Raw genomic sequence first — 18742 nt, 5'->3', positions numbered from 1 at the left:
CCATAGGGAGCCTGAGTAGCACACACAGAGAGGCAGAGTGGGAGTGGGGCGTATCACAATCACAGCACACTGTAACCGCATACAAAGGGATGCACATTGCTGTCACCGTTGGCAGACTGGCAGGACGGACTCACACAGACAGACAGACAGACAGACTGAATGGGACATGACAGACAGGCAGACAGACAGAGGCACACCACTGTGGAACACTCGCTCAGCCTCATATGTCATCGCCAAGCCTAGGCATTACCAAACGAGGACAGATTATCGAGTCTTATCTGACAGCGTGTGGTGGGTGCTGTAGTGGCCAAAGAGGGTACAGGGGGGGCTGGAGGGATGGGGGAGGGGGGACGGAATGGGTTGGGCGGGGGGGGGGGGGCAGTGTGACACGCTCAGTTGCTGTCGGTGAGTCAGGGGATAAGAATGTGAAGCTGGAAGACAAACCCTCTCCCAGAACTCCATGCCCGCACCCCCCATCCCCCTCTCCCCAGACCAGCCAGTCTCTCATGGGCAGGTGCCTGTTTCATTACATCATCATCCCGCTGCCAATAAAGTCCTCTCACACTCTTCCCTCTCCTAGCACTATCTCTCGCTGGCTTGCACACTCTCTCTCTCTCTCAAAACAATAACTGATGCATCTAACAAATCTGAACCTAAGCAAATTAAAGTTATTAATGAAATGTTACAAGAACCACTTTTAATGGCCCAAGCCTTTAATAAGCACTTCTCATCAGTCTCTTCTATAGTGCCTGAATCATCTACTTGTGGTAATTTAACTTGTGGTAATAAAACCTAATAATCCACAGTCTACTGAGAGCATATTTTCTTTTAGGACTATTACTGTACACCTGTTGAGGTAGAGGATGCTATAAATGATCTCAAAATGAGTAGTGGTCCTGGGTTGGATGGCATCGAAGCCAGATTCATAAAACCACTAGCTCATGTACTTATGTATCCTCTACTGTATGTGATCTCTTCAATATGTCTCTGTCCACATATGAATTACCCAGTACCTGGAAATGTTCACGCGTCTCTCGCTTACATAAAGGAGGCGATGTACTAGATCTGAACAACTATAGACCAATTTCTGTCATCTGCTCAGTCGTTAAAGTGTTTGAAAATTTAATGTATAATCAACTGTCATGCTATCTTAACGAAAACAATACCCTGTCACCTTCTCAGTCTGGCTTTCGTTCAAATCACTCTACAATTACTGCACTGCTAAAATTAACCAAAGATATTCTCACTGCTTTGAACACCTCTGAATTAGCTGGTGCAATTTTCATTGATTTGACAAAGGCTTTTGATTAGTCATTACATTCTTCTGGATAAACTTCACGCAATTGACCTTTCACACACTGCATTACTCTGGTTCAACTAATGCCTTCACAATAGAAAACAATGTGTTGTTATTAATGGAAACAAATTAGGGATGTAACAATTACTGGTATAATGGTAAACCGCGATAAAAAATGTTGATGATAACAATTACCTTTTTCTTTTGAAATATCATAATTATCACGGCTGATTACCGCAGTGTAGAAACAGTGTGTTTAATCCTTCCCAACTTCATCCTAGCCTGCTTTTGACATGCAGTAGGCCTGGTACAATGAAACAAAACTGGTACCCTACTGATTCTGTTGTCTTTTGATGGTTTTAACTGCGATTCGGATTAGGCTTCACCCGATTTTAAAAGGCGGGACATTTTCACCGCAAAACGTCCACTGTAACCTATCATTTAGCCACTCTGCGTCTTATGTTCGCGTCCACATTAAATCCATTCCACTCACGTTATCAGCAGAATACTCAACACTTATATTGGTCTCACTCATTGGGTCCAAATAACAGAAATAGCAAACTCCAAGTCATGGTAGGGTAAGTTAAGCTATAAGCACATAGCCAATTAAACATGAACATTTTTTAATTGACAGCGTGTGAAAATATTTCAGCTTGTGTAGGCCTATCAGTGCTTTCTGAACATATTGAATACACTTTTAAAAATACCGTGATAATACCGACAACCGTGATAATTACATCCCTAAAACAAATCTGACACTTTAACTCAACAGTATAGTGTGCCTCAAGGATCAACGCTTGGTCCACTTCTTTTCTCCATATTTATTAATGATCTTCCCTCTATTTGTAAGTGTTCTGTTCAGCCTTATGCTGATGATACGGTTATATATACTCCACATACAAATTTAGTACAGATTGAAGCAGACCTACAGTCTGATTTTAATGACTTACAACACTGGCTTGCAGTTAATAAGTTACTCTTCAAAAAAATAAATCACATACTATGATTTTTGGCATGATTTTTTTATGATTTTTTTTATGATTTTTGTTCTCGACAGAACATCAAATCCAAATGCAAAACACATTCATGTTGTATTTCCTGTCTGGACGGCACTACATTGCAGAACGTTGACCGTATCAAATACCTGGGCCTATATCTTGACTCTGAGCTTTCTTTTAACTACCATATTAATCACATTGTACATAAATTGAATTATAGTCTTGGTCTCCTTTTCTGTTCCAGAAACTGTTTCCCACTTAAGGTCAGAAAAAAGGTCGCTCTTCAACTTATATTGCCAATAATGGATTATGCTGATTCTGTGTATTGCATTGCTTCTAATACCTCTCTTGCTCCTCTTACTATAGTTTAATAGATTGTGTAGATTTATTCTGCTCATTCACAACTCATCACTGCACAATGTATGAACTTCTTGTCTTGCCCACACCATATATAAGAAGACAGATTCACTGGTTGCAATTTATCTTTAAATGTGTTCATTTCAACTATCGGAACTCCCCCTATTATCGTCGGTCCCGTATTTCCGCCGTCTTGCGTGTATGTGTCACTTAATATCCATTTCTATACAAACAAAGATGGCGGATTCCTAAAGAAACGCAAGCACCCACACCATAGGTGTATCTATATTAGCTATGTACCAAAAATGACATTTTACCGTGACTCGAAGAGCTGTAAACAGTGTTGTAAGGCTGCGTGTACACATCCGCTTGGAGCTCCAGTGGAATTTAAATTTCATGACGAGAATTCTCGGTCTAACCGTTCATGTGCCGTTGAAACGGCGTAAATAGGCGACCCATCAGGCCAGCACTATAACTCCGAGCGTGGTAAACAAAATCGGATATTTCAGGCAGTAAATGCTCCCGTTAAGAATCAAACCAGATTTTGTTCAAATCTACACACCTATGGCTACTGAAAAAATATAAGGTTCATTTAGCAAATGTTATTTTGAAGTGTTAAAAAACATTGTTGTTTTAGAATTTCCGAACAAAAGTGGTGATAATTGGGGGTGCTACGATATCCTTTTTGTCTAAAACAGCTTTTGGTTACTTTTTCCTCCACTCATCATTTACATACTGTACAGCTTTTCTTTTCAGCACCTAATGTTAAGTCCACATCTTTGTTTATGTAAATGTTTAAAGCACCTTCTGACTGGAATAACTTACCAGTAATTATTCGCTCCATTTCATCTTTCAGGCTGTTTAAACATGCCTTGGCATGCCTCATTTTCATACTAACTGTACATGTAGACTTACACCTTTCCAATTTTCTCATTTCTCACTCTTCTCTCTATACTGAACCACTCAATCTCACTGACATTTTTTACATGTTACAGTAACACTTGGCTATATTTTGAATGATCGCTATTCCCTGTTATTTATTATGTTGTAATTGTACATACATTGTACATAATTGTGTAATGTTTTTGTGATATTTTGTTCAGGACCCCCTCGAAAACGAGATGGTACACATCAAGGGGTTATCCTACTAAAATAATTTATTTCATTATCTCTCTATCGCTGCTACACATTTGCCCTCATTGATTTTCAACTGTTCTTATATATTCTGTTTCTTTTACACTTTACCTCTCAACTCTCTTTCTCCCTTATCTCCTCCATACTTAATGTGCTTGGACTTCATTCTCTTCCTCTCACTCTCTCACTCTTCCTTTTTTACACACGCCAAGGGAGATGTTTCTCATACCTCGCTTCCTCCTTTCCTCTGATCCACTCCTCCCTCCCTCAATCCATAAAACACACCGAATCCAAAAGCTGGACAACACCAGCTCCTCTCCATGACAACTCCACACACATGCCCTGTATGTATCTATGTGTTCATCTGATTGTGTGTGAGAAAAAGAATATATGAGCATGTCAGAGTCTGTGTGTGTGTGTGTGTGTGTGTTTGTGTGTGTGTGTTTGTGTGTGAGTGAGAGAGAAAGTGAGGAAGAAGGGAAGAGGGGGAGAAAGAGAGGGAGAGGAAATGTGTGTGTAAAAGAGATACCTAAAAAAAAGAAATCTGGCGAGTGGCTTGGAAACTGTGCACACTGCCAATAGTGAGCCCCATCGCTATCGCACAGTCCATCTGTCCTCTGTGGTGGCTTTCTTTCAGATCTCTCTTTATGACAGAGGAGTTTTTTTTTGGTCACAGTGTTTCATTTCCCCTGCCCTCTCCGACCCCCAGTGGCGGGACGGACGGAGATTAGTTCCTGTTTACTAAATGAGTCCTGCTCGTGTTCGCTTACAGACCAGGACTACGTGCCAGCCCAGACCTGTGCCAGGGTGCTGCCAGGGGCAGGTCCATTCCGCAGCCCCGTCCACCAGAGAGAGACTGACGTGGGATGTGGCGCTGGATAATTACAGCTTGGTGGTGGTGGTTTACACACATTCAGCAGCAGCAACAGCAGGGCCTTTGTCTGCAGAAGCCCTATTATAGCAGGCTTGGGATTATCCATTCTTTTTGAACAGGAGTTCCCACCGCAATCCCAGAACAATGCCTGAGAAAATGATGATGATAAGACCAAAAATGGATTGCGTCTTTTAATTTAGCATGTACACCAGAGGCATTATGAGCTTCATATTTCTGATGGGAAGGAACGGTTTCCTCTCTGGGCCAAGACTTGCTTTTTTGGGATGACACCAAAACAGACCTGGGCAATTTAGGATAAAGTTGTCCGCACCTCAGAGCCATCCCACACTGTCATTATCATCGCCTGTGCCCTGTCTGTGTGTACCACAGCTCTAGTGGAGGAGCTTACCTGAGTTAAAGTGCCACTCTTGATCCTGTGCCAACACCCAGGTTGTCCACAGGGCCACGGCGATGACCGGCAACAACTGCAGCTTCAGCGTTGCCATGGCAGCGACAGCTCACCAAGTTACCTGTCTGGAGACTGGCTGACTGCTACAGACATACCTGGTGAGAAAAGAGAGGGAGACAGCAGATGGAAGAGAGGGGTTAGAGAGGTGGCTAATGCAAAACACCACTAATGGAGAGCTTTGTGAATGCTGCATTCTAAATGAATGAATTGAATGTAATGAATTGCAACTAAAACACTCTGGACCGCCTTGTGTGGCGCACTCATAATGGGCCCTGACATCTCATCTGTTCTTGTCAGGCCTCTTTGTAAACATCACCCTGCCTCCATTACCCAGGTGCACGCCACACTGCACCGCCATGCACTGCGCGCAGAAGCAAAATCACATCAACAAAATGGCCCAGATCAAGCCAGTGGAAAAAAAAAAAACAAGAAATAAAATAGAAAATGGGAGCCTGTCTGCTTTGTGCATAATAATCCCTGAAGAGCGTGCCTCTGTGAAATCACCATTCATCACCCGTGCCTGACACCTGCTGCGGTAGCCGCTTCAAAGTCAGTTTGTTTATTTACGCCGGGCCTGACAACCTGACGAGGCGTGATGTGCCCGGGCATCATGCATATTAGCACCGCATTTCAGAGCATTGCAGGCTAGAGAGGAGAGGGGGCTCTGCGACCAAACAAAAAAAAACAACTCAAAAAAACAAAAGCCCGTCATCTCTTCCACACTAATAAATGCGTGCTACGCTTTCTAATTGCTAAAAATGCGGCAGCCATGTTTGTGTCGCTGATGGCCAGGGCCACAAAGTAGGGCGAGCTTAAGATGGTTGTCGGTGCAGCGGTGGGTGTGGGTGCAGATGGAGGGGCTGAGGGGCACTGGGACAAGGACAGAGGAGGAGCAGCGGAGGCTGGGGTGGTGGTGGGGTGGTGGGTGGTGGTGGTGGAGAGGCTTGTCTGAAAAGCCCCCTAGCAGGAGTAAAGGGGTGTAATGAGGGAGTTGGGCTGGGAGGTGGGGTGAGAGGGGTGGTGGGGGAAGGGACGACGCCGGTGACAGCTGCCCTAAAGGGGTGCGACAGGCCTGTTTGTGAGCCCTCAGTGTTTCCCTTACCCTCACCGCCTCACTGAGAGAGCAGGACAGCTGACACACAGCTGTACAGACAAGGAGGGTGTGTGTGTGTGTGTGTGTGTGTGTGTGTGTGTGTGTGTGTGTGTGTGTGTGTGTGTGTGTGTGTGTGTGTGTGTGTAGGTCGGAGCATAAGGGCGGGCAGGACGGGATCCATGGCTGAAAGGGCAATGGAAAAGAGATAAAGACAAGACTTATGGGAAGATAGAGGCCGGGGGAGAGCAGGAATGAAGGAATGACAGAGCCAGCCAGATGATACAGGGTGTGGGGTTTACATATACTGTATGTGTCTGGGTCTGGGAGTCTTTCGGATGTTTGTGTATGTGTGTGTGTGTGTGTGTGTGTGTGTGTGTGTGTGTTTGTGTACATGTGTGTGTTGTTTGAGGTATGTGCATGACTGAATATATGTATGTCTGTGTGTGTGTGTGTGTGTGTGTGTGTGTGTAGTGTGTGTTTGTGTACATGTGTGTATGTGTGTGTGTGTGTCTGTACACACTCTCCACACAGTAGAGATTTCAGACACTGCCAGCCAGTGCAGCTGTCCAGAACCAGAGACAGGCGCTAGGCAACAGACACAGGGTGCAAGTGTTCAGAAAATGGAGGGGGAGGTGGTTTGTTTTGACTAAACACCTCAACAAAGACTTTCACATGTGACAGACAGAGAGAAGAAAGAGAAAGAGAGAGAGAAATACATAAAGAGAGAAACGAATGGAAGAACAGTGATTGCCAAATGACTGTGTTGAAATACAAGGACTTGGTTTATTACAGTTGGCTTCGGAAGTCCGACTGAAACGGAGATCAGGACCTTAACAGATCTGTTTACATTACACACACAGACACATACGCACACTCTTCCTCTCTCTCTCTCTCTCTCTCTCACACACACACACACACACACACGAGAGAGAGTAACCATGGCATCCATAGCAGAACATGTATAGACATGGGGTCTTCCATCACAGGAAGAAATGTGCTTGCAATGTTTGCCTAAAACCCTGAGGAGAGAGCGATAGATGCAGAGAGGGAGAGAGGAGAAAGAGGAGGAGAAAAGAAAACTTGGCCCTCCAGTGGAGTGTAAAGACGAACACCTACATAATCTAAAACACACACTCTCACATGGACGGACGGCACACAAACTCTAGAGCTTCAGAGAACGACGATGTTCCAAAAACAGCCCACGAAGAACCTGCTATAGAAAAAATATATAACTTTTTTTTGCTCCCACAGCCCTGTCCCAATCAGGATGACATCCCACTCTGGCCATCAGCCGGCCCAAACTCCGCAGGCACTTATGACTCGGAGCAGTCCAGCTGCCTGCTTCCTGGACAACAGGACCACTGAGACAGAACCAGTGGCAAAGGCACAGAGAGAAGGAGAGGAAGGGAGGGAGGGAGGGAGGAAGTGAGAAGGAGGGAAGGAGAGAATGAGAGAGAGAGAGAGAGAGAGAGCAAACATGGTGGTCCTTTCTCCACGGGGAAATAATCTCATAATACAGATGTACTCTGAATAGCGTCTGGCTCGTTAGGAAGCAGCCCTTCTGTGCGTGAAACTGCTAACTGGCGTAGACGGTCGGAAACAGATGGCAGACGTATACAAACTGGCATCCCAACTTGCACTCAACAATGACATCGCACCTTCAATAATGACAAACATCACATGAAATTCAATGTCCCAGAGTAAACAGAGTCTGGCGGTGTACTCCATAGAAACCACCTAACAGCACAACGAGCGTTTCCAAGAGAATGTTCTGCCCGGACCCATGTCGAGCGCAGTGTATTTGGGAGGTGCGGCTGAACTCAGCCTTCTCACACCATCCAACACTGAGCTCACTGGCTATAACTGTCACTACTAATCACATGTGCGAGGGCTATTTGTTTAGCGGGATGAGTTCGTAATTCTGCAAGTATATAACTGTATCTTAAATCTGGACCTCCAAACTGGAGTTCTGCAGTGGAGGGAAGGGAGACATATCACGAAGCAGGCCTAAATACTTAACTACCTGAGTCACGGCCAACACACACACAGCTTTAACGGCCTGGTGAATCAGTGCCTTTATGTGTTTGTGTGCCGCCATGCTGGTCGAGCCGCCCGCCCCAGCCTTCGACTGCCCAGATGTGGAGCCTCCGAGACGCTTCCAAATTTCACTTCCAAATTTCCAGGCTGCGTGTGCTGCTGCTGTGAGTTGGGTGTGCTTCAGAGACCCCTTTCGTGCCAGGTTGACTCTCTGAGACAAAACCCAGGACCCCTCCACCGCCATCGCCACCAGCACCACCACCACCACCACCACCACCAGAGGCACCAGCACTGGTGGTGCGTCAGGAAGAGCAGCAGGCAGAGAGGGGAGTTGCAGGGCGGACATGAGTAATGACCACGAGGTGGAGAGGAGGACTTGCAGTCTTTTGTTTGGAAGTTTCCGGGTGTGAACGCGAGGCGAGTAGTGAGGTTACGGTAAGGTTACTCCTCAGGAAAAAGAGCGTAAAAAGAGCTCTTGGACATCACAGTGTAAGCGTGACCATCCGTAGCAGGAACAGGAAACACTAGTGGTTTCGGATTGAGGCTTGTGGCTTATGGCTCTTCCTGAAAGGGTCTTCTATCTTTCCTCTGGCTGTGTTGATGGCCAAGTCATCTATATGTGCTGCAGAAAATTCAGACAGGAAGTTCCTGTCCTGTCAGCAACACAAACAAACAGACAGTTATCCCAAGAAACACACACACACACACATACCCACACCCACTCAAATATATAGTATAGTATACTTTTTTGATCCCGTGAGGGAAATTTGGTCTCTGCATTTAACCCAATCGGTGAATTAGTGAAACACAAACAGCTCACAGTGAACACACAGTGAGGTGAAGCACACACTAATCCCGGCACAGTGAGCTGCCTTCAGCCGCGGCCCACTGGTCGGGGCTCGAACCGGCAACCATCCGGTTACAAGTCCAGAGTGCTAACCAGTGGGCCACGGCTGCCCCACAAATATTGGCCTGAACACAAAGGCAAACATACACTAGCGAGACTTGGCACGACCACCACAGACACATGAGAACTGATTTAGATTTGGTGCTTTGCAGTTCTGCTCACAGAGTCACGGGGGAGTCACACTATGATGTAAACCTATTCAAAATATTAAAGAGCTTATGAGTGTGTGCCTAGTGGGTACCCAAGAGACTGCTCTTAGTAATAGCCTGGTCATCGGCAGTGAGTCACACCTTTTCTGCGACATCAGACAAGCATGCCAGCCAGTGTCAGACTTGAAGTATCTGACCAGTTCAACGAACACATAATAGAAGGAAGGCTGAGTCACCACACGCTCAGGAAGACTGAGAGTAAAGGGGGAAAAACATAATGTAAAAATAAGGGATGTGTGTGTGTGTGTGTGTGTGTGGGGTGGGGGGGCTGTTAAACAAACACTTCCAGTAACAGATCAGGCTGAGCGAGAGGGAGATGAATCAGACCTGCTGCGTTGGTCTGTGTCTTGCCCCAATTCAACATTCAACACATCACCGAGCTCCTCTGGCAGAAAGGACCACTAGACTTGCCAGCAGCACACCATTAACCGCTACAGTGCAGAGAATCATCGAGCAAGTGCACTTTACAAGGAAAAAAAACTTGCATGATTTAGGGGATAGAGTTTCGTGGTTACATTATGCAAGGGGTGATTACAGTAAAGATTAAATCATCATTACCTCAGCCAAGTAAGCAATTGGGCAAAGTAACAGCAGCTTTTTTATATTCCATACATCATCATCATGTACTCTTAGAAAGCTTCCCTGAAATCAGAAGAACACAGTGTTTCCTGCCATGTGCACTGCAGCAGAGAGCATTAGTCTGCACTGGTGTGATCAGCCATCACTCAACAGGTCTGTACAGAGACGCCAGGGACACATCTCGATGATTAATGGCCACAGGTTGTCAGAGTGTCTCGCAGCATCAAGTATAAGTCAGCGGTCTCAGTTCCTTAAGCTCAAAAATGTGTTGTTTTGGGGTCATTCTGAGAAAATAAACATGGAGAGGAAGTAAAACCAGAAGCTAAAGCAAAAATGTTTGAAACTGGCCAAATGGTTAGGCATGTGATTTGAAACTGGTAGCCAATAACTCTCCATGGCAAGTGTGACACAAAGCACGATATTCTATCATCTTCCAATACACAAAGGTCTGTGTTTGTCTGAAGCGATCATCTCATATGACTAAGAGTTTTTTTTTGCTCAGGGCAAAAATAAACAGCCATGGGAAAGAAGCGCGGACATAGGATCAAATGCTTTTTCTCTGTGCGTAGCGCTAATAAATACCAGGCTCAAACACGTCCTTGTGATCACCTCCCTCACGCTCACCAGAACAGGACAGTCTTGTTGTTGCCACTGGTGCTGTAGTTGAATGTTAACGGCGGTGGCTAACTGCTCTGCATTCCCACAGCTAGCCGGGCTGACGCTGTGCAGACCGCGAGCTCACCTCACGTGGCCTTGCCCGTGGGCGGCGAAAGGCCATGTCTCTACACGCTTAGGTGCCCGCCTCTGCCTCTCATGTGTTTAGCCTCCGGCTATAACTGAGATCCCGCTTCACAAGAGGACAGGCGGGGGGGAGGGGTTGTTTCTGTCTACTGTGATTCTACCTGAGGATGAGGAGGAGGGGAAGGTGGAGGAGGGAGTGGGAGATCTGAAGAGTTTTCAAAGCGCTTCATCCCTGAATCAATCACGGCTGAAGTCTTTCATCCGAGTTCTCTTGGCCACTGGGGTGAGGTGAGAGGGAGAGCCGCCCTCGGACCCAGCTGACTCCTCCGCTCTCAAATGCACCAGACAGACGTGGCCAAGCAATTCATACAGGCTCCATGTGTTTCAAAGAAATAACAGCAATACCAGGGGATGATCAACCCTCTCTACTCGAGACCAAGAGCAAGGACCAAGACCAGAGAGCCGGCAATAAGAGCTACACACAGCAGTAACGTTCTGCTGGACCCTGACAGGAAGATGTGAGGTAGTGGGAGGCCTGGGACATATATCACCTTGTGCAGCCAGTTTAATTTGCTGTCTGATGTGAAAAGTTACCTGCCTCTGGAAAGGTGAGAGAATGGAGGGAGGGAAGGAGGAGGAGAGGAGAAAAATGTGGCAGACCTACGTGACTCTCGCAATGACCGGTGAGAAAACGATCAGCTGAGAAAGGGGGGATAGAAAGAGTGAGTGAGTCAGTCAGTGAAAGCGAGGGACAGAGAGAAACATCACCAGCACTGAGGTTGGTGAGAAATGCTGAGGTGCAGTTTGGACAAAGAGGGAAAGTGAGAGAAGGAGCTTTTGGCACTTGAATGGCCATGAGAACTGCTGAAACAGGTAAATAAAGAGGGGATAGGGAGGAGTAGGAAACGGTGGTTGAAAAAACCCCAAAAAGAATCAAGGAGCAGGTTCGGCTGGAATCTTTTCAGCCAAACTCAGCATTATGCCACAGAGAAAGGAGTGAAGAAACATGATCACTCCATCGCCATCTAAATGGCACATTGACCCAAGCGTTTGAAATCCAGTTCTCTCTCTCTCTCTCTCTCACAGCTGATTTTACAGTTTGGCGGCCCAGATACACAAGGCCTAAAGCCTCATTCTGATGACTGTGGGGACAGGCGAGTGAGTTTTGGCTCTGGGGCTGGGAACATGTTCTCAGGTCAGTGCCTAATGTGCTAACAGCTTGGGCAATAACAAGCAGAGAGTGCCACCAAGGCATTAAAGAGAAAAACAAAGGTAACTGCGGACACATATCTCAACTGGCAATCTCCACACACACATAAACCCCCTGTATCCTCTGTTCAGCATGTCCTGATACAGTGAAAGTACACTAGAAGCAGGGAGGTTGAGGGAAACTTAATCTGTCACGCTCGTCTGTGCACCTTCATCAGTGCTGCAGCCCTCAGGCAAAAACAAATCTCCTTGGCTTTCCTCTCTCTCTCCCTAACACAAACACATCTTCACATACACACACACGCACACTCTCCCTCTCCTTCCAGCGGTATGTCTTGCACTCTTTCACTTTACATGTTTCTGTAAGTCTCTTTCTCATTCTTCTCTCCCTTTTCCCTCACTCCTTCAGGGTGGAAAAAAATGTCCGCCTGTTACGAAGTGTTAAATTAGACTTCACAGAAAAACTTCCTCCAACTATTTTTACATGCTCCTCATCTGTTCAAAAAAGGCAGCGGGTGACGTCGCTCTTTGGAACACCCTGGGCATGGATGTCGTTAAAAGAGGCAGATACGGACATAAAAACGAGAAGTCAAATTAAGAAGCCGTCAGCTTTGATCTTCGGAACATCGCCTTTTTTAATGAAAAGCTTTTCAAAAGCACAGCCAAGTTAGCCAGGAGCCAGGAGTAATTACTTGAAGGCTCCCACATGGGTCTTTGTGTAAATGCTACAAAATAACACACCAAGGTGTGAGAGGGGAGAGAGAGGCTCGGGAGGGGCTTGCCACTGCTCTCATGAAGCCTTTTCAGATCGTTCTGTACAGCCAGAGTGGAAAAGAAATCCATATTTTCTTCCAATATATCCCCCGCTGACAAAAGCCAAGGGTGGAGTTAGCATTCTGCCTGTGCTCGCTCGCTCCCAAGCCCAGACCTCCACTCCAAATCCACCCAATGAAGCAGCCCAAAAAGGTATTATCCATATACACTATTTACCAATACCCAATGTATTATGCATGGGCAGCATACTAATGAGAAGGGTGGAACATGTCTCATGTCATGTTAGATCACATCCTGAGTGTCTAAGCTTTCAGAAAATATATGGTTTATATAGTTAAATCAGTTTTCCCTTCATGGTACAGACCAAAATTTATTATGCATACACTCTCTTCACTTAAATCCATAACATCCCATTCATTTCAATGGGAAATTTACTTAGTGGTCTACCAGGTAAAGTGGGAATGAGTTTATTTCTTGTTTTCTTAAACTCTGGGACCAGGGCTACAAGAAAATACCACTTAAGTCTAGTAGTGGGGGGTGCATGTGGACCCCTCCTAGCCCATAGAATAATATGAATGCTGTTTCTGCCTATGCAAATTAGGACATATTCAATAAGTGTGGAGCCATGTGTATTCAAATTAATTTCAAAAGAAACTTGTGATACAAAAACAGTTACTTTTCATATATACTTTTACTATGTAAAGTGTTATTGTGGTAAGAGTAAAGGAAAAATTAAGCCTATTTGGGTGCATTTTGGGCATATTCGATTAGTGTATAGTTCATTTGCATATTAAAATTAATTTTCAAAGAAATTTTGATAGGAGTAAAGGAAAAAAATAGCCCCATTGGGGGTGTATTGTTGCCTGGCCTTCTTGGCACACATGTTGGATTGATGAGAATTTAACATATTTCCTCAACTAGGATTTCTTAGGACTTTTATTATGTTGTTCTGGACACCTCATAGAAATGATCTAAGCTGCAAACATTTCTTTTACAATTAGTCTGTCGTAAAACGCTACTTTGCCTGGACTATTGTACTAGCATATTTGTCCAGGGAAACTTGTCCTTGCATAATAGACCACCTGTATTAGGCACTACAACAAAAACTAAATATGAATTCACATTAGCTAAATCAACATATACAGATAAGTATATGAATGTTAAGGTGAGACAAATGTCTATATATTTGTTTTGATAGACATCTAAACCTAATTATCACCAACACATGTTCTGCATACTAGACTGTATTATAGAGGCATTACAACACATGCATTAGTCCTGACATGCAAACTGCTCAGACTCGCTGCATACAATCCAATTTAATTGAATTCATTCTGACAGTAATAGAGCTATAATTGAGAGAACAGAAATGAAATGAGCGGCTACATGGCTGGAATAAGGTTAATGCCCTGATGCGGAGTTGGAGCGAGCCAACAAGAGCACAAAGCCCTACGCACAAACTCTGTGACTGTGACTCAGAACACAACTAGATATGGAGAGGGACAGATCAGCACAGATAATCAATTACGTCTTCAAAGGTATGCCGCCTGACAGAGACAGGCACAGAGAGAGGAGAGAGGAGAGGGAGATGGGGGGAGGGAGGGAGGGAGGGAGGGAGGGGTCAGGGTGGCGCAGAGGGAGTCAGGGAGATCAGACAAAGCTGAGAAAATCAGTTTGTATTAGATTGGAAACGAATGACACACAGTGGAAGCTCTAGATGCGTGTCTGTTCATTAGGCAACAGGTTCCCTTCCATCTCCTCTCCACTGGCAATCTGTCCTCAGACGCTGAGCATCATTAAAAGCCACACACTCCTGGGAAACAGGGCAGAAATTAGATTCTGAAGTCTAGACGGGTTCCAGGGAAATTGGTTTAGTCCGACAGAGATAAACAAACTCACAATTTCCTCCCTTGCTTCAAAGTGTTTATCTTGAAATGCGTAATTTGTTTTAGGGCAAGCGTGTTGGAATACCTGCTGGTGGAGCTCCTGTGCCCACAGTTGAGCGAGTAACACAAGATCTTAGAGAAAACGCTGGCCACGAAATGACATGGGTCTCAGCTAGAGCCAAAGACAATGGGCCACGCTCACCAGCTACAGAGCACCACACAGCAGAAGAGAAGAGAAACAATGACATGCCAACACAGCTGAGAAATCAGATTTCTCCCGTTCTGTACTGAGGATCAGCGAAGCATGGAAAAGATAAAGTGGGTTTTTTTTAAAAAACGTGTGATATGCATACAAAATATGCATGACATGATAACTGACCGAGCATGATTTATGGCTATGCTGATCATATTTTAGGTTGAATATAAACTACATGCCTATATTCAAATGACCTCACTTTGGTAGAAGCAGAGAGGAATGAAGTGCAAAGACCCATAAAGATTAAGCATCAACAGCAAAGTCAGAAGAATGGCACAGTTCAGAACTTATTAACCACAGGCTAACAGAAAAACTTAATTTTTCATCGCACCCACCTCCTGCCCTCAGCCTGTTATCTGCTCCTAGCACAGATGGCCTCCTTATACGGACCTGTTTACCTGCATGAATCAGTAACTTCAGCTCTTTCAAGATTCTCAACACACATTTCCCTCAGCATGGGCAAAGCAATAAGTGGCACAGCTCAATGTGAACAGATGGTAACTATCATGTCTGCAATCCAAGGATGCCCTTGAGTTTAGAGGAAGTGCAGACAGACATATTGAATACGAAGAAATGCGTCTCTAAATGCCAGCAACCGGGCGAATGAGTCTGAATGGTCTGACGGAGTGGGAAGTGGGAAAATGAGATCCGGTGAAGGTCAGGTGATTACTGGGAGTGCAAACACACACTAGCTAACTAACCAGCTCACAGATCATGTAAACAGCAGGGAAAAAACAAGTGTGGTAATGAGAAATGTTTGGAGCTACGAATACAACCACAATCACAATGTAACTCTTCTTTCTTTTCCAAGGTGCTGATGCAAGCTGATGTGTACATCATCAGGAGCTGCATGACTCACACAGAATGAGATTGTATTGTGCTAATGATTTAGAATCCAGTTGTGAAAGAAAGTGCATATTAGGTGATGATATTGGAATTACTGGAACAAAAAAAACATAGATTATGCAAAGTTCCAAAATCCTGGTTATTTAGAACTCTTGAGAGATAAAATAACAAAGCTTTAACATCAAAATGTGTTTAAAAACTTTGATATAAACATAATATGGCCTACGGCCTTGAAAAACAGCGGGATGCCCCAAAAATCTACTCTGTCAGTGTTTTCCCGCTCATCCAATCTAACAAAACGCAATAAAAAGCCTACCCGCATGGAGTGCATTAGCATCCTAATGCACACAATTGCAATACAATACAGCTGTCGCCTGTGGGAATTTCGGCAATGCTTCATCCCTCAATTGAATTGAAAGAGATGGGCGAGGGACCAAGAGACAGTTTAAGATTTATGGTCTTTTATCTGTTGACAAAGCTCAGGCCAGAGCATACCTCACACACCCCATTCAGACCACAATCAGCCTGCCTGCCCAATGGCAAGGATTCCCCAGGATGGACAATCTCCAGTGGCATCTATTCAATGGTCTGTGTCTTTCAAGTTGTTGTTGGATATCATCTCAGAGAAAACTTGTGCATAGAAATTCCACGTGGGCATACTAACAAGCATCACCTTCAACAAAACACTGGTCAACACAAACTCCAAAATGAAGTCAGTGGTTGCAGAGTTACTATCAGTAAAGTACACTTGGCTACATCCATTCCATAGCACCTGGCTGCCACATACCCACCCCCATGTGCCCAGAGCATGTCTGAACACAAAGAAAGTCTCCATCTGACACTGGAGCTAGTCTTTGTGCTGGTACATAAGAATGTAACTTAAAAAAACCCATCTAGATCTATTACCACCCCATGGCTATGTACCTTTTCTCACTTTCATGAGTTTACAGACACACACACACACACACACACACACACAAACACACACACACACACACACACAGTGAGAGAGAAAGAGAGAGAGGGCATATTATGTATTCAGCATTTTTGGCTTATTCATACAAGTCCCTGAGCAGAAAGCTTCCCAACAAGCCGATTTCATTATCACATCTCCCAGGCAGCTGGTGCCTTTGGGCAAACTCAGTTTCTCCTCTCATGAAGTCACACTTAAAAACGAATACATTCTGAACTTTCAGGAACAACTAATTCCCAGAAGACACTTGGTTAAATGACTTGCTTGGGGACTCAAACAATATGGGAACTGCATGATTGGCTCCCAGAGAAAGTCAATTCCTTGTCAAGGATAGTCCACTGAGAGAACCCCCAATGTATTTGGGCTGGTTTAAGGTCACCTGCCGTACTCCCGGGTCAGCAGGTTAACAACTGCCCTAAGCGCGACCCCAGGTTCAGAGCAGCCACCTGGATATTATGGGCAAGTCCAAAACATTGTCGTTTTAATGACCCTGTCTGTTGGGTTTGTGTCGTTGGTCGTTGGTCGTTGCAAAGTTTACTGTTAGCCGTCCTTGCAATTTATTGCTGGCAGCAAAGTGGAGGTTATAAAATGTAGGTTAGGAGAACAATGACAGACTCCACCAAACAATGTACCAATATTGGATTGCTGCATTCTCAAACTGAAGGCTCCTATTTAAACGAGCCCACTTCTCCCAGGAAGACTGAGGTACTGTTACTACGCTTAACTTGTTATGGTTTATGGTTCTCGTAACTCGTAGCCCAAAGACATAAATTAACTGATTCAGTCAAAGCTGGGAAACGTTTACCACCAACTAATAATAACGCCACCTAAAACGCTAACGAGTTTTACTCTGGGAGTGTATCATAGGCAATGTACAAACTCAACGTAGACATGCGTCTAAATGAAGGAATAGTTATCCTGCTGGGTAGATCATTGCAGGTGCGCATAGGCCTAACCAGCATTTCCATCATGAAGAGCGGCGACCCGTTAGTGAATAATAACCTACACTACAAAACTGTGTCGTATTCATTGACATTCTGATAGTCGAAGAGTGTCTGAACTCGGCACAATACAATCTCTCTGTCAGCCCCATAAACAAACAGGCGCAACGTTATACCCTTAGTAAGTGAGTGTGGCCGACAGCCAAAGCAGTTTCCCTTATAGAGACCGCGACTCTTTGACGCCAATCGACAGAGCACGAGATTGAAAGACATAGATAGAAGATGAACTTCATACACGGCATGCAAGCAATAATAACTTTTAGACATTAATGTAAAGCACGCCAGCAATAAGTCGCAATATCTCCAGCCACTGAAAAGGGAACGACTTCGTAATCATCATTGCATTGCCTACAGTTTATGCTGTAGGTCACAACAGCGTTAGGATGAGACTTTGTGTAAGTTGATGAGAACTTGTTAAATATGATAAATGTCTTCAGTAGCCTAGACTAACGTTATTTACCTGACAGTCACCCGAAGGCTTTCCAGGACCCTTTGAGCCAGCCACGTCAAGAAGGTTTTCGGGTATGCTACCCAAGTCTGGCGAAACTTTGACTTTCACAGAAAAAATAAAGAAATGTATAAAATTACATATAACTGTCAGGACAGGTGTTATCCAATAAACGTGCAGTTGTTAAACTGCGCTCGACCTTGGTCTATCGCAACGAACTGACCAGCAACAAAAGAAAATATAAACTGTCCAAAATTCGTAAAATGTCCTTTGTAAGCTTGGAGCGCTCGGTGAAAAAACCTTGTGCTTAAACCAAAGCAGGATAGAGACGGAAAGGAATTACACTAAAAATGTCTCAGTGTAGACTGTAAAGCCTATGGTGGTTTCTTCGTCGGACTTATTTCACTCCAGCCCCGGCAGTCTGACTGCGTACATGAGACACCGCTCAGCACTCGACTTCTTCGCGAGCCTTGCAAAATGCAACCAGGTGCTCATTTACATAACTGCACTGGCTGTGACCAATGAAAACCCGTATTCAGGTAACTCTTTACATATTCTTCTAAGCAACCACCAATCAGTGCTGCGTATGGGAGGGACACAGTGAACGACAAGAGGTCTGAAGTTAAATTGAATGCTATGAAATGTTGAGTGCAG

General features: G+C 44.8%; 1 protein-coding gene across 8 annotated transcripts in view; it reads right to left on the bottom strand.

Annotated features, from left to right (window-relative positions):
• Window positions 1-18536, bottom strand: part of ddr1 (discoidin domain receptor tyrosine kinase 1) — a 48927-nt gene extending 30391 nt beyond the window's left edge. For all 8 annotated transcript variants that reach the window (XM_042108540.1, XM_042108538.1, XM_042108541.1 and 5 more), the window contains exons 1-2: window positions 18101-18536; window positions 5070-5224 (exon numbers count right to left, since the gene is read on the bottom strand). In XM_042108540.1, the coding sequence (XP_041964474.1) occupies window positions 5070-5166 (97 nt within the window). In that variant the 5' untranslated portion in view covers window positions 5167-5224; window positions 18101-18536. The remainder of the gene's footprint in view (window positions 1-5069; window positions 5225-18100) is intronic.
• Between the last annotated feature and the right edge of the window lie 206 nt (window positions 18537-18742).

This window comes from Alosa sapidissima, chromosome 10 (genome assembly GCF_018492685.1).
Source record: "Alosa sapidissima isolate fAloSap1 chromosome 10, fAloSap1.pri, whole genome shotgun sequence".
Lineage (NCBI taxonomy): Eukaryota > Metazoa > Chordata > Actinopteri > Clupeiformes > Clupeidae > Alosa > Alosa sapidissima.
This window is presented reverse-complemented; position numbering and strand designations above follow the sequence as displayed.